The sequence below is a fragment of the Mus caroli genome, unplaced genomic scaffold, assembly GCF_978045245.1.
Source record: "Mus caroli unplaced genomic scaffold, Mus_caroli_1 scaffold_1, whole genome shotgun sequence".
NCBI classification, from domain to species: Eukaryota; Metazoa; Chordata; class Mammalia; order Rodentia; family Muridae; genus Mus; species Mus caroli.
The window spans coordinates 55,081,645-55,098,308 of NW_028227256.1; the positions used below are offsets into that span (position 1 = coordinate 55,081,645).

Below are 16,664 nucleotides of genomic sequence, written 5' to 3' on the forward strand. Positions count from 1 at the left end.
CATAACTGTAACTATGCTACTGTTAGGAATTGTAATGTACATATCTGCTTATATATCTAATATGCAGGATATCTGATTCTGATATGTGACCCCTGTGAAAGGTTGTTTGATTCCCTCCTCCAAAGGGGTCTCGACCCACAGATTGAGAACTTAGACAATTGTCTTAGACAATAATTCCAAAGGCAGGGGTCAGGATGGTTTCTTTTGCCCTCAAAGCTACAATATTGATGGTTGAGCAACTGCTGATAACAAGATCTGTACTTCAGGGGTATTTCCTTGAACCTAATCCTGTTACAAAGCTGTTGTGCTCTAATTAACTTCTAAGCATTACTGCTGGAAGCCGTTTCTAAACCTGCCCTGCCCTACCACCCTGATGCTTAACTCTTATAGTCAAGCAATGGTGAAATTTGACCTCCCTTAAGGGTTCTTCATTCCAGACTACTACATAAGCCCTTGTCTCTGCTCTCTGCCTGCTCTCTATCCTAGCAAGGGGCATATATGATGATATGGGTAGATACATTGTTCAATAGACAGACGAATGATGTGTGGGTGATACACTATAGCAGCCGTAAGAAAGTGAAGAGATTTTTATGGGTATTCAGTTACTCTTTATAATCTTCTTGAAACTGTTTCCTGAGTTTGTGAAAACATGAGCTGGGATTTTATGGGCATCACTTCACAAGGAAAGTGAGCTCACAGGATCGTGCACAAAAAACCCACTTCTGTCAGTGATGTTTCATTGTCTGTAGGTTTCTCATAAGGATACATTTCACCTTGGGAGTGTAGAGATAGCCAGAACCTAATAATGAGTCTTTTAAAATCAGTGCCATCATGATCAAGCAAAGAGAGTTGGTGGAATTTTAGAATATGTTTTATGAGAATTGCATGAGAAGAAAGATGAGAGCACCTGTAGGTTTTACACTCAGTATCTATGGGCTTGTTGTCTACAAGGTGGAAATATGAGAGATGCCCCAGCTTCTGGACCCATGCTCACTTCCCAGGGTGGCCATGGAGAGAGAGCAGTCCCACATTGCAGTGCCTGCAACTAGGTCACACGTTTGCAGCAACTCTGCTGTCTTTGCATTCTGCCAATAAATCCTTTGAAACCATAACACCGATGGGCTGTTTTACCACACCTCAGAAAATGATGGGAGGCAACCATTAACTTCAGGAAAGACTAGTTATTTATTCATATCTATGTCTCTAGATACTACCCATGTTGTTAACATGTGCATGGTTGTTCAACTCTAATTAGCCCAGTCTCCTAGCAACAACTCTGTCTACCCTCTCAAAACCAACAAGTTTATCTGCCCAAGATTGTACTTGCTCAAAACACTCTCTGCTCCACTCTTGAAAGAGGGTAACATGAAATCAAATTACACCCACATTGTAGACTGTACTTCAATGAGGGGTTTCTAGAGATGGTGCTTAAAACTCTAGATTTCTCTCATTTAGTAACTCGTGAGAGTTCTACCCCACTCCAAGCATCATTTACCCAGACTACACAGTGGGTGTTTAAAGTACCTCCTTATGGGAAAAAAGTTATTATATTTTGATAATCAATATTTTTCCCAATGAAAATGTTCTACTGATTTGTTTGTAATTGTATAAATACTATGTACTTACTATTACTAAAAACAAATTTAAAAGACACCAAAAGTTTCAAAAGGAAAAAAAAATCTCTTGAAAGCCAACCGTATAAAGAAACCTGCTATTGATTTTTGTTAGTGCGTTTTCTCTGTACCTCTGGGGGTACGTCTGTATATCTATGTAATTGGATGTCATTGGGATCACTTTTCACATAGTATGCTCAGGGTTAAACACAGTTGCAAAGGGCTTTCCATTTTAGCGTGAGAGGAAAGCTGTCTCTTTATCTCTCCTTTACCTCCAGCTACAACAAGAGCACTGCTCTTAGTTTCAAGTACATACGTCTACTTGTTTCTGCATGTCCCTCTCCAGGAACTTACAATGGCCAGGGAACATTCACAGACTGATGGGAGGGTGTGATGATGTCATATCTTCGAGTGAGGATGTTCTTCTCACCTTCCACTTTCTTCCTTACCCAGTGATCAAACTGCAATTAACAGCCCCAAGTGGGGAAAGGAGAGGTTGGGTATGGGGAGAGCTGGCAGTGTAAAACTTTTCTGCCTCCCTGGGAATCCCATATCTCCTCTGAAGCCCCCTGGGAATCCCATATCCCTCTGAAGCCCCTGGGAATCCCATATCCCCTCTGAAGCCCCTGGGAATCCCATATCCCCTCTGAAGCCCCTGGGGATCCCATATCCCCTCTGAAGCCCCTGGGGATCCCATATCGCCTCTGAAGCCCCTGGGGATCCCATATCTCCTCTGAAGCCCCCTGGGAATCCCATATCCCCTCTGAAGCCCCTGGGGATCCCATATCCCCTCTGAAGCCCCTGGGGATCCCATATCTCCTCTGAAGCCCCCTGGGAATCCCATATCCCTCTGAAGCCCCTGGGAATCCCATATCCCCTCTGAAGCCCCTGGGAATCCCATATCCCCTCTGAAGCCCCTGGGGATCCCATATCCCCTCTGAAGCCCCTGGGAATCCCATATCCTCTCTGAAGCCCCTGGGAATCCCATATCCCCTCTGAAGCCCCTGGGGATCCCATATCCCCTCTGAAGCCCCTGGGAATCCCATATCCCCTCTGAAGCCCCTGGGGATCCCATATCCCCTCTGAAGCCCCTGGGAATCCCATATCCTCTCTGAAGCCCCTGGGGATCCCATATCCCCTCTGAAGCCCCTGGGGATCCCATATCCCCTCTGAAGCCCCTGGGGATCCCATATCCCCTCTGAAGCCCCTGGGGATCCCATATCCCCTCTGAAGTCCCTGGGAATCCCATGTCCCCTCTGAAGCCCCTGTAATCACCTGCTCTGAACCTGATTAACTCAGCACACTTTCTCCAGCACCTCCCGGGTGAATGATGACTTTATCCAGGCAAAGTGTTGTGATCTGGAGATTTGCTGCTGGAAGGTCTGGGTGTGTGCCTGATTTGAATGTTTAATGGCTGTGTGGCCCTGACAGGCTCTGGCTCTCGTTGTCGTCATTTCTCATCTGCAAAATGGAAATGATATGGTAGTAATCATTTCAGTTCTGGGCCAGCTGATAGTCCCAGGGCAGGAGTATATGGCAGAGAAAAATTCCTCCTGTCCAGGGGCAGTCACCCCATGGATGAGACACATATCGCACACATAGACTGCACAGCTTACTCTATCAGTGGGACAGCACCCACTCTCTGATTCATGACAACTCAGAGTAAGCCCCACAAAATAATAACGCCTGGTCTAGCAGGTAGGAGAGGGCAGTCCTGAAACACTGTCAGAGCCAAAATAGCCTTTGCAAGCCACTCCAAACCTGCCCCACACCCCTGGGGAGGTTGAGAGGGTAGTTCTACAAGGACATTCATCAAAGAAGAGTAAAAACATGATAAATGGGAGCTGGAAGGGTAGCTCGGTGGTTAAGAGTACTTCCTACTCCTGCAGAGAACCTGGGTTTGGTCTTTACAAGTGTCTACAACTCAAGAGAGTTAGACAGGGGACTCAAAGCTCTTTTCTGGCTTCTTTGGGCACCAGGCATGTACATGGTACACAGGCATACAGAAAAGACTCATATGCACATAACATGAAGACGGGTTTTTTAAAAGAATATGCTAAACATGCTAATTAGAAAAATAACTAAATATTTCAATACATTTGCACTAAGACAAACCACATTCACCGCCAGAAACTTTTTAATGAAAACAACCCCATTGAGATAGAATTTATATACAATAAAATTCATGCATTTAAGATGTGAGATTCATGTCACTTGTGTAATCCCATCACCCAGGACTCTGAAGCGGCAGGATTATAAAATTGAGGCCAGCATAAGCTATATAGCACAACTCTGTCTCCATGACAATAAAAGAGAAAGGAAAAAGAGAAAGGCAACAAAGTGCATGATCCAGTGGCTTGTAATCTTGTGGCAGAATTAATTAATGACATGTGTGGTAATCCACACTAAGTGACATTTCCAAAACCACTATTACTCTCACCTCGTTGAGCGAGAGCAAGCTAAGTTTCCACCAGCTAGGTTGGAGTTCACCACAATCTGAGAACAGATTTCTAATCTTGTTTCAGGCTGCTGCTTTGGTCCAGATCTACACAGATGGGTCTGTACTAGTTGCTCATGGTGGTGTTGAACTGGGACAAGGTATTAACACCAAAATGATACAGGTGAGAGAGGTCATTTCACAATTGTCTTAGAGAGAGCTTATGGAATATCCTGAATTCTGTATGGGACCATATTTGGGCTTCATATATGTTGACCAATAGCCAACATATCCACAGAATCCCAACTTGTTCTCAGTGGATCAGCTGGAAATAAGTCAGCTGGGAGGTGAAAGGAGTCTTCGCCTCCCTTCTGGAGTGAAAGGCACTTTGCTAAAACTCAGCTTCCCATGGGTTCAGTGGCTCCTGACCCCTGACTACAGCAGCCATAAGAACTCACGACTCCAAAAGCTTGGGCTCTGGGCAACCAGCATTTCCAGACAACGTATGCACATACTTAGCACCTACAGCTTAGGCTCCCTGACCGCAGACAACCTGTTCCATCTCCAGAGACAAATCCATTTGCTTGTGGTCATTTTGTAAAATGAAGAAGCCCATGACTGGGCCTCCTCTAGCCATGCTATAAGTAACTGACTCCGAGGTGGTAAAGAGATGGAGGATCTGTTTTTGTCTTCACAAGATCTTGTCCCTACAGCAAAACATGCCTCATAGCCCTGGGGAGATTTTCCCCAGCTTCTGGTATCTGACAGGGATAGAGACAGGCCCTTTAAGGTCTTTCTGAGTATATATATGTGTGTGTGTGTGTGTGTGTGTGTGTGTGTGTGTGTGTGTGTGTGTGTGTGTGTGTGTATACACACACATATACACGTATATATATACATATAAATGTATATATACATATACGTATATGTGTGTATATATATACATATATATGTATGTATATACACGTGTATATATATATATATATATATGTGTGTGTGTTCAAAACATCATTCTCACCTTTTCAAACAAATGGAGTTAAGAAAATATCAAAACTTTCTAGAAGGTTAAGAGAATAACAAAACATTTTAGAGGGGGGTAAGTCATTGTCCCAGTTACAGTTTGGACTGGTATAATCTGTCTATTCCTCCGGACAGGTGGCCAGCCGTGAATTAAAGATACCTATGTCTTATATACACCTGGATGAGATGAGCACTGTGACTGTCCCCAACACGGTTACCACTGGAGCATCCACCGGTGCTGATGTCAATGGGAGAGCTGTTCAGGTGATAAGCTTACTGACTCCCAGGAGAGAAGCCTATCACTCCTGAGAATCTAAGCCCTTTAACAGAGGAGCTGGTTCTTCAGTATATTCCCATCCCACCTAACATAAACATAAGGATTAGTGCAACATTTTTTGGTGGGGACTCAGCCCATAAGTGCTTGGCTTTACAGATGGGCAGAACACCATGGCAGGAAAAATGCATGGTAGTGGAGGTTTCTTACCTCATAGGAATGTGTAAGACAAGGGACCAGAGGCCAGGCATAGCCTCCCAAATCGCACCCCTGGTGACACACCTCCCACCATAGCACCACCAACTGGGCCCTAACCATGAGCCACTGGGTTATTTTGTATTCAAACCCTCATACTTACAAAATGTCTCTTGGTGCTTTTTCACAGAGGTTTCAGAAAGAAGGAGGCAGACCGGCAACTCTCGGTGCTTCTCTGTACCACACAAAACAGTGGGCACCAGAGTGTTACCTAGCAGTATAAAGTCTATATTTGCTTAATATATTTCAAGAACACCCTAAGACACTAATGTCACAAAGGCAAGTGACAAGGCCCCTTTGGCTGAAGAGTCATCTGGAGTACAAAACAGCACATGACCCACTGTTGTGGGTGTCTGTAGAGGTAGGGGCTGGGGGAGAAGTCCCAAATGAGATTGCAGAGTCTACATCAGAGCAGGCAGCTCTCCTCTTTGAATGCTTCAAATGCAAATTGACTCCATTCTTCACTTTCATGTCTCTTTCTATGCATACGAATATGAAGTTCCAAAGTGCTGCTGAAACTACCCCCAACACACACACACACACACACACACACACACACACACACACACACACAAAACCACCACACACTTCCCCTCTAGGTAGGGCAGAGCAGCCTTGTTGAGACAATGGCCCTTGTATCTGGTTGGTTCAGCTGAACTTGGTAGCCATGACTCAGTAGCTGCTGGACTCCCAAGTTCTGTGTTCACACGCTTTGATGATTGCTTCTGGACTAAAGCTCCTGAGATAGCAACCAGTGCTATGGCAACCTAATCTAAAAGAAAACCATCTGAGGTGGTTACTTAGAATGTCAACTTCATTCAAGCCAAGGCACTTTGGAGGTCAAAGGGAGCCAGTGATCCCAGTCCAAGTTGGCAAGAGCAGGTGGGACTTGACCTTGGAAAAGTGGAAGATATGGCTGCCCATTGCTGATATCTTCAGGTCATAAATGAGGTCCCAGGCCATGGAGAGCAAAAGATGTTCAAACTCTAAATTCATTTTGTAGCACCCCAGGTTGCCTTTCTGTATGGCCCAGCACATGATCTGGGAGCCGCTTTAGTGTCCATTTCCCTGGGTAGTGGTTTCATATCTTTGCTGGACATTTGTCAAACCTTAAATGAAACATAGACATAGAAACAAACTAAAATAATAAAATAAGTTACTGTGGTTACACTGAGAGAAAGAGTTTGTATCCCTCTGAGCTCCCTCTTATCTTCTGTGGCAGCCCCCAAAACTCCACATCAGCATCATTACTACAAGGAATGACTAGGGTCCTGGCCAAGATTTGGAGAGAAATCACATGAGGACAACTGAGGGAGGCACAGAATCCAGGGACAGGCAGTAGGGCAGCAGGATCATGTCTGGAAGGTGCCCTTTAATTCTCAGTCACTTTACTGTCCTCTCCATCCCACAGAATGCCTGTCAGATCCTTATGAAGCGTCTGGAACCCATCATCAGGCAGAATCCTAGTGGTACCTGGGAAGAATGGGTGAGTACCTGGTGTGACTGAATCCTACAGAGCCTCTTGAGACCACTTGGTAGAAACACCCATCCCACGGAACATCAGGTCCAGCCAGGTCCCTCTTCTCCTGGGAAGCATAGAACAGGGAATAGTCCTGGTTATCCAGGAACACACATTATCTGGTCCACTTATTCACATGTAAGCTTTGGGTAGAACTCAGGATCTGCTTCTTCTGCCACATTTAGTAGCCCCTACACCATTTAAGCAAGAGTAAAGGGTCGATGTGGATCTGAAATATACCAGCTCTTACTGAATGGACATCTTGGTTCATTTGCAGAAGTAGCTCAAAGGTGTTAAATGTATTCTTAAGGGCAGCTTTGTGGATAGATGATTATTTGCCAAGGAAGGAAAAACCTACACCATCTAGTCCACTTTCAAAACTTTACATTTAAGGGGAGTCCTTGCAGGAGAAGCTGTCACATGGGGTCCAATCTGAAAGGCCTCTTCAGTGAAGGCAACAACTGCATGCTACTTTGCACATGCATATTTCACATATGCATGAAGAACAGAGGATGGGTATTCTCTGAGTGGTGAGACTTGTTCTCCTTTCAAAATAAACATTTTGTGTGAGAGCATGGCCCAGATAAGAAAACTACCAACCCCCACAATGTTTATTTAATCAGTGCCATTGGAAAAGGAAACCCTTAGGGAGCAGTGGCAGATAGGACCCATTGAGTGACATTGTTGTGTAACTGGTCATCTATCAAAGTTTCCTCATTTTCCACTGAGTTCCTTTGAAATTTGAACGGTGTGGGGTGTGTGTGTGTGTGTGTGTGTGTGTGTGTGTGTGTGTGTGTGTACATACATATTTTTCAGACCATCGTTGCAGCTCTGTTCTCAGAGCAATGCCAGTGCTCCAGGACTAGGGACAGGAAGGTGTAGAACCTCATCAGAGTTTGCTTGGGATGCTTACATTTTCAGATCCCACCAAAATTTACCTCTTATCTCTTTTCCATTGGTCTGTAAACAAATCCACAAAACCAACAATTCTATCTCTTCAGAGTAAGTCAGACTGAGTCAGTCATACTCCCTGAGCAGGCAGCAGGTCCTCACCTGACAGTATGCTCCATATTCATCTTGCAAAGGCATATTCCCAAGAGTAAGGAAGAGTGTTACCGCCAGGAGGTATTTGCTTTTTCCTCTTGTCCATCTTTGTCTTTATCCTTTGAAAACAGAATTACTCTTTTTCAGGTTAAGGAAGCTTTTATTCAAAGCATTAGCCTCTCGGCCACTGGATATTTTAGGTAAGAGGTGACTGATGTCATCATAATCCTTATCCCTTTAGGATACACAGAGTTTGAAAAAGGAGTATTCAGTTGTTTATATCTTTAAGGTGAAGTCTATTGTTTATTTCATTTTCACTGAAATGTTTTTATTAGAGTGGGTGCTATGTTACCATAAAGGTAGATAATTTTGAGATGAGTCCCACAGTTTCCTAAATTCAATTTCTTATTCACATATATACTTATATACACTATATAACACACACATATATGATAACATATAACATATATGTGATACACACACACACACACTACTACATTATTATTATTATAGGTTTCAGGTTTCCTGTAATGTGCCGCAGACCCTCTGGGTCCCTATGTCTGCGTAGAACGGGTCTCTAGTGGCAGGTGGGCAAAGCGTTAGATGAGATGACAGACAGATGTACACAGGAGAGGTTGTGTAGAATCTGAATGTATTTGTCAGATTGAGCATCAAACTTTTTATAGTACAGAGGATACAAGGGGTTGGAAGTCACATCAGGCAAGGTACATTGAAGTTACCAGGTACAAAACAAAGGAATGACTTCAAAAGGAATTGCAGGAACCAGGTAAATGTTTACAATAAATAAAAAGCAGTCCTGCCTAGGATCAGCTTAATGACAGGCAAGAATTTCACACTTTAGTGTTAATACCTTTGAACCTTGTGAAGGCTAGCACCAGGGGGTTCTGCTCTTGGCAGGCCTCAAGAATAATGCAATAACACAAACCCCTAATTTCCTAGGCCTTGCTAAATTCTTATCTTATCTGGAGAATCTCCATTTGTCAGGAGAATATACCAACTTGCTTTTGCTAATGCAATGTAGCCTGTACTAAAGATTTCTATCTCAGTGAGATTCCCTGGCTCTTTCTGCAGACCAGTTGAGCCACTGGCTCCGTCTATTGTAATGCTTAATTAGTTACTGAATAGGTTAACTTCCTTACTGCCTTCTCACAGGATTCTAAGCTCGGGCAGCTTCTGGGATCTTGGAACACTGGGGAAACTAACTATAACAGAATTTAACCTTAAAGGGCATTTATAATAAAATATTAAAAGAGAGCTCATAGATCCATACATCAGACTAACTCGGGAATAAAGTATGAGTATGAGAACACCAAAACTCCAGGAGGTGAGCTTCCTTGAAACTCTCTGCCTCGTGAGTGGCTTTTAGGCTTCACAGCCTGTCAAGCTGACTCAACTGGAGTACGTGGCAGTAATGGTCCTTTGTGTAGAGTTGACAATGAGGTATAGGGATTTTTATAAGCCTTCAGTACTGTCTAGCATCTACTTAATACTTAATGATTTGGGTCCTGGTATTTATTATGACCCAAAATTTGGTGATTTTAAATACTCTTGTTCCTCAGAAATCTTGCCTACAGCCTGTCTCTTGTGACCAACCCTCTTGTGTTGTCATATGGGGTTTTGGTTTTAGAAGTTATGAGTCAAGTCAGAGGCCAGAATAGTTCCATACAAATAGTATGAGAAGTTTCTGAAAGACGGTTGAACAGTTTTCTCAGACAAGGATGCTTGCCCAAGTAGGCAATAGATACTTCACTAGAAGCAACAGAAAACTCATGCTCCTATCACATGAGTACACATGGACACATCTTCTATGATTTGGGGGAGAATAGTGGTGTATTCTGGTGATGTCTACTAGCTCTGGTGTGTCTGTCTGGTGAGACACAGCTCACAGCAAGAAGATCTCCAAGTGCTAGTCACTCAGAGAAAAGGGTGAACTTTAGAAAGCAGAGTGAGAGTACTCAGCTTTGCGTGCTGTCATAGACAAGACCATGGATGGCAAAGGCTCTCCTGAATGGTGGGTTTAAAGGGAGGTAGCCATCCTGAAGAGGTATACCAGGAGCTAAAGGACTGTGGGTTATTATTGTGAATATGGTTATGGTTGTGGTTATAATTAGCCATGTGTGTGCCCAACAATTAAATAGAAGCTGAGTTCTGAACAAGGTTAAGGGAATAACCATTTTTTATAGATTTTCTTATCATGTTTCATTTATCCAAGTCTGACATGGACATTCTAACCCTGTATAATTGGGTTGTAGAGCATCAGCCCAGGAATCCTAATGATGTACTACTACAAGCATATACCCCCACAACAGGACAGGACACTAAGGAGACCGTGTATCTAATCAACTGGCAGCATCAAATAACTCCTTCCTCTCGTATGGGTGGATATACCAAACAACACTGTAGAAGAGCAACTTGAAACTGCAGTTCAAAGATCACTTAGCTGCACTGATTAAGGCAGACTTGGAAGATCTGGCCACTACCTTTCTATAAAGATGTGTTCGTTAACAACATGCTTTAAAGTGAGCTAATGAGCTTTATAGGGAGTAGTGCCAGCACCTAAAAGGATAAATTTCTTATGTGTGTCTGGAGCCAAGGCTAGGTACAGGACTCCACAGAGCAAAGGTCTGTGTTAGAACATGCAGCCTTACAAAGGCAGCACTTCTGCTGCATTCTTCATGACACTTAGCCTTAAAGAGTTTACAGTAGCAGAGACCACAAGATTGTCGAAAGTCCATGGGCATAGGGGCACTCTTCTATAAACCTGACACTTCCAAGGCTGATCAAGAGTTCTAAGATAATTTAGGTCATATAGCAAATTTCAGGCCAGCTTGTGCTACTTAGCAAGACCCTACATAGAAAAATACAGAACACAATTAACCTAACCTGTTCTGGAAGGGACGGTAGGGATGGTTGTTTATGAGGACATATCTAACGTCATGGAACCACACAATGGCTAAAACAGTGATAAATGTCAGAAATAAAAAGAGTCTGTGGGTTTTCCCGAGTCAGTGTTTGTAAGTTGGCTTGCTGAGCAGACTGCAAGACTCCAAACGCTTTGATCTCAGATGAAAACTTGGCTACAAAGAAAATATTTCAAAGTTGGAGAGATGCACTAGACCATAGGACCTCTGTGTCCATCTTTGTGAGATAAAGAGCAACATCAATAGTCAGTGTGCTTCACTGAGGAGAGCTGACCCAGCCCCATGAAAACAGTTGTACTGACATGTTGTCCCCAGCTCTTCCAGCTTCAGGGAGGTGCTAGACCTATCAACCCCATGGCTGCTCAGCACAATTTGCAAAGCAGTGATAAATCAAATATCTATTGGGGTTGGGTCTCCAGTAACATCACAGCATATCGAAAAAGGGATAGTGCCACCCCCACCACCTCTGGATGTGAGAGATGCTGTTGTTTGAATTCATTTTCATTTCACATCTGACCAAAAAAAAAAAAAGCACACAGCTCTCCCGAAACCAAGGAGTAGTTTTTCAAAAAGAAAACTGTGAATTTTTTTTCTTTTCACAGTTGTAATCACTTAAAATGCAGTAGAGCATTAAAAAAAAACAATATAGCATGCGTAGATCTTTAGGTTTTACACTTGCTTAAGGTCAAAAGTCTTATTGAAACCTCACATAGGGAGCATGATCCTCCTCATGGTAGGTGATGTCTCTTCTCCTCTACTCCAAGTACTTGGCAGGATTTCCAGAAACTCCACATTCTATGAATACTTTACCCCTCCAGCCAACTCTATTTTCTCCCATCTCCATATTCATAGAGAAGGTCTGGCTGACAAGCACCTGTCCTGACCACAGGCTGTGTCTTATCTTCTCAGGGGTTACCAAGCTGACATGGACTGGGAGAAGGGAGAAGGTGACATTTTTCCCTATTTTGTTTTTGGAGCTGCCTGTTCTGAGGTTGAAATTGATTGTCTGACGGGAGCTCACAAGGTAAGTGGGAATCACGTGCAAAAATGTGCTGTGAACACACCGTGGCCGACTGTCGTTTGCAGATCCCACACAAATATTTAATAAACAGTAGTTTAGGTACAAGCAAGTATCCTCTGGGGTTGGGAGAGATGGACAGATTCAGGCGTGCTTCAGGTGGACACGGATGGTATTTGGTGAGGAGGTGAGAAAGAAGAGCAGTGGTTATTCCTGACTTGGGTGATTGGACTGTGCCTTGCTCAGATTTTTCTTTTCCAGAGCTGGACCTGGTGTTGAGCACATATTTTGAGTTCTGAATCCTTGGTCTCAGTTGGAGTCTGTCAATAATTCTATAACAGAGATTGTTATTGTACATCACTAGCATGTGTGCACCTCTTTGAAACCAGTGAAGAACCTTCTAGTAAATTACCTCATTGAGCACCATAAAACCCCCACAAAGTACACATTATTGATCTCTCATTTACCGATAAGAATGTATGGGGTTTTAAAGAGTTAACTAACCCGATCCACGTGAGTGTTACTTAATGGTTTAGCAAAACCACAAAATCAGAAATTCTCACTCAATTCTGTTTTCAGCATATCACAGTAGTTTTAGGTTTTGAACAGAAGGAATTTTAAAACAAACCAGCAAGCCACTATTCCATTCATCCGTAGTGCGCCATGGTGCATTAGGGACAAGTCACCAAAACGCTGGGTGCTTGGGTCTTTGTATGACAGATGAGGACCACTGCTGGAAAGCAGGTGTCTCTGTGGAAATTTGGAACTTGACCTAATAGTTTAGATCCCTGCAGCATCTGCACACTGAGCATGGGCGACACTGTCTCCCAGGGTATGAAATCCAGCATCACGGGGCCTGCTCTGTGAGACATACACTAGCCTAGTGACACTGAGATAGTGACATACACTCTGAAAGCCTTCATTCCCTCAACTGTGGAGAGGGCTCTCATAGACAAGAGGGGCAAAAGCCACCAGACTGTAAAAATAGTCTAAGGAAGCTAGGAATCAACTCTGTAATGCAAAAGGACTGAAATCCACTCCATCATTGACCCAAGATTTCCTGATCATTCTGGGGTCTCAAGAAAGCTGCAGTGCAGCCAGGCAGTGGTGGTACACCCCTTTAATCCCAGCACTTGGGAGGCAGAGGCAGGCGGATTTCTGAGTTCGAGGACAAAGTGAGTTCTAGGACAGCCAGAGCTACACAGAGAAACCCTGTCTCGAAAAACCAAAAGAAAAAAAAGAAAGTTGCAGTGGCCATCTAGACACCAGGAAGTGGTCAAACCTAAAGCTACTAATGGAAGACCCGCTCTAACCAAGATGACAACCATAAAACTATCAGAGTGGAATGGCTGAAAAGGAAACAAGAGACTCCACTAGGGATTAGCTAGCTACTCAGAAGTTGAAAGCACACGGGGAAAAACTGAATGCCTTAAAAATCCATCCAATGGGGCATCTTATCTCTATGAGAAGGATTCAGCAGGGAAATTACTCAGATGAATGCTTAAGACCCTCAAAGAAATGTATCTAGTTGGGCTTTTTTTCCCAAAAGAGAATATAAAAAAGTGACTAGGAGCTGATAAGAAGTATATATGAGAAAAATAGAATATACCTGTGGAAATATTTTAGAATACAGATGTCAATGAACTTTTCCAGCAAAAACTACAAGAGGTTCTCAATTACAAGTCTTCCTGGAAAGAAACCATAAAGAAAGAATGGGGAATACGAAGCAAAGCTATAGAAGAAATATTTGCCTTAAAACACACCCGTGAGGCCACTGGAGCTACTTCAATAAGACACTACACATAACATTAACCACAGGTCTCCTACACAGTGAGTAAAATGCAGTAAAGCCCACCTGTGAGGCCGCTGGAGCTGGTTCAATAAGACACATAACATTAGCTGCAGGTCTTACACACAGTAAGTAAAACACAGCTGGGTGTGTAGCTGCATCTCTTTCACACCCTTGGTGATAGAACAGAAGGATTGTGGTTTTGAGTCCAGCCTGCACTACATAGAAAGTTTCAAGCAAGCCTGGGCTACACAATGACAACATGTCTCAAACAAAACAAAACAAGACAAGACAAGACAAGACAAGACAAGACAAGACAAGACAAGACAAGACAAGACAAGACAAGACAAAACATGGGATGACTTATTCTAAAAACAACCCTTGCCACACATTTTCAACACATACACAAAAAGCTATTAAAATCTCTTCTACAGTATTATTATTCTAAAATAACATGCTATGTATTATTAGTTATTTAATTTTAATATTATCTTTGCAATTTTATAGGAATGTCCTCATTTATGTATATAATTTTATGGCCTGGTTTTCTTCATATGTTAATTTTCATAGCTACATTAAACATTATTACTTCATCTCTATAACAATTATTTCAAATGACTGTATGATATTAGGATTGATTGAGGCAAAATTTCACAACCTCCATTTTGTAGGAGGATGAGCTAATATCAGGAACTTGTGAATTTTAAAAATTCTAGAAGACTCCATGTCAACAACTCTTTGGTCACCACTTAATCAATAATCCCTGATTTGTATTTATCCCAAGAAACACATCTTAATTAGTAACGTTTGGCATTTTCATGACCTTTACCAACAGCAGAGCTTTGTCACGGCTTGTCATAATCACTGTGTGCCCTGATCAAAGAAAGCATTTATTACTGACAAAATGGTGTCTGTACTGCAACTGTGTTTTTTGTTCTCCACAGAACATTAGAACTGACATTGTTATGGATGGATCATTCAGTATAAACCCTGCTGTGGACATAGGCCAGGTAGGCAATGTCTTGTTAGCGAGACATAATATACAAACACTTCAAACACTAGCCACGTTTGCTCTTATAGACAAAGGCTCGAAGACGCAACTCCATCTTCTGGGAATCACCAAATAGCTTTTCTCTAAAGTTGTTTCACTGTCTTCTTTTTCCATTGTTTCACACCTAAGAATGTGCTCAGGGGGCAGAAATGCAAATTAAAGGGTGCCCACTTCAAACAGGGAAGTATGGGTACCACTTGGGTGTGTTGGGTTCAAGTTACCTATGTGTGAGAGATCCAAGTTAAACTGCCAAAAACTTTGGTCTAAGCTTCAAGGCAGAGCAGAAGTCATCTATTTGGAAGTGCTTAGTGGCAGAGGGGTAACTGAAACTATGTCAGCATCAGGACCATGATGAGAGGGAGGAGGGCCAGAGAGGGACTAGGTTGGGAGCTTTAATGCCACAGGGAAGATCCGAGGGAGTATATTCACTATGGTTCCAATGTAGCCCCAGTGTTCATTGCATTACAACATGAACAAATTCAACGTTTGAAAGTCCCTTTCACCCGGGCATGGTGGCACACGCCTTTAATCCTAGCACTCGGGAGGCAGAGGCAGGGGGATTTCTGAGTTCGAGGCCAGCCTAGTCTACAAAGTGAGTTCCAGGACAGCCAGGGCTATACAGAGAAACCCTGTCTCGATAAACAAACAAACAAACAAAAAGTCCTTTTCTGCATAACATTTGTAAACATTTATAGTTCCTAACATTATTTTTTTAGTTTTTTATGTGTGTGGGTGTTTGCCTGCATGCATGTCTGTGTACGTGTGTGCCTGATGCCCACAGAGGCCAAAAGAGAGAGTTAGCTCCCCTGGACTGGAATTACAGAAGTTGAGAGCTACCATGTAGTGCTGGGAATCAAAACTAGGTCCTCTGGAAAACATTGATTTTTTTCCTTGACTCTCACTTTTTGATATTTTTTATTATTTCTAAAGACAAGAAAACTGATTTTTTTCCATTTTATAATAAGGTAGAATAGAACTATAGGTATAAACACAAATTAAGTCAAGTAAAAATCTATTTTAGTTAGTTCCTAGACAGATCAGTGTCTTAGTTAGGGTTTCTGTTGCTGTGATGAAACACCATGACCAAAAAGCAAGTTGGAGAGGAAAGGGCTTATTTGGCTTACACTTCCGCATTGTTGTTCAGTACCAAAGGAAGTCAGGACAGGAACTCAAGCCGGGCTGGAACCTGGAGGCAGGAGCTGATGCAGAGGCCATGGAGGGCTGCTGCTTACTGACTTGCTCCCCATAGCTTGCTCAGCCTGCTTTCTTATAGAACCTCAGGACACCATCCCAGTGATGGCACCTTCCATAATAGGTTGAACCTTCCCCCATTGACCACTAATTTAAAAAATGCTTTTGGCTCTCATTTTTATGGAGTGAGACTCAATTCAAATAGCTATTGAACTAAGAAACAATAAGCAGGTGATGTTAGAATTTAAACTTTGAAATGAGGCAAAAAAGGGCACAGATTGTGGGATACAAACCCATTGCTAAAGATGTATGCTGAGAGACTCTTTTCCCGAGAAAGAGAAGATCCAAGACCTTGCTACCATCCTTGTAATAGACACTTTAGTAACTAGAAAAGAGCTGTCTTTCCATCCATTGAAAGATTGGGGATATGAATAATTTTTTACAAGCGATAGACCACAGGGACATCAGACATCTGTCTCTAAAATCACTGCTAGGCAAATGACTCATCCAA

General features: G+C 42.8%; 1 protein-coding gene across 2 annotated transcripts in view; it reads left to right on the forward strand.

The window, feature by feature from the left end:
• LOC110301976 (aldehyde oxidase 3) overlaps positions 1 to 16,664 on the forward strand; it is a 91,525-nt gene that overhangs the window by 60,221 nt on the left and 14,640 nt on the right. The window contains exons 27-32 of one of the 2 annotated variants that reach the window (XM_021176186.3): positions 4,139 to 4,234; positions 5,206 to 5,334; positions 7,011 to 7,085; positions 8,310 to 8,362; positions 12,014 to 12,128; positions 14,856 to 14,921. In XM_021176186.3, the coding sequence (XP_021031845.1) occupies positions 4,139 to 4,234; positions 5,206 to 5,334; positions 7,011 to 7,085; positions 8,310 to 8,362; positions 12,014 to 12,128; positions 14,856 to 14,921 (534 nt within the window). The remainder of the gene's footprint in view (positions 1 to 4,138; positions 4,235 to 5,205; positions 5,335 to 7,010; positions 7,086 to 8,309; positions 8,363 to 12,013; positions 12,129 to 14,855; positions 14,922 to 16,664) is intronic. The other variant, XM_029479649.2, reaches the window with a different exon arrangement.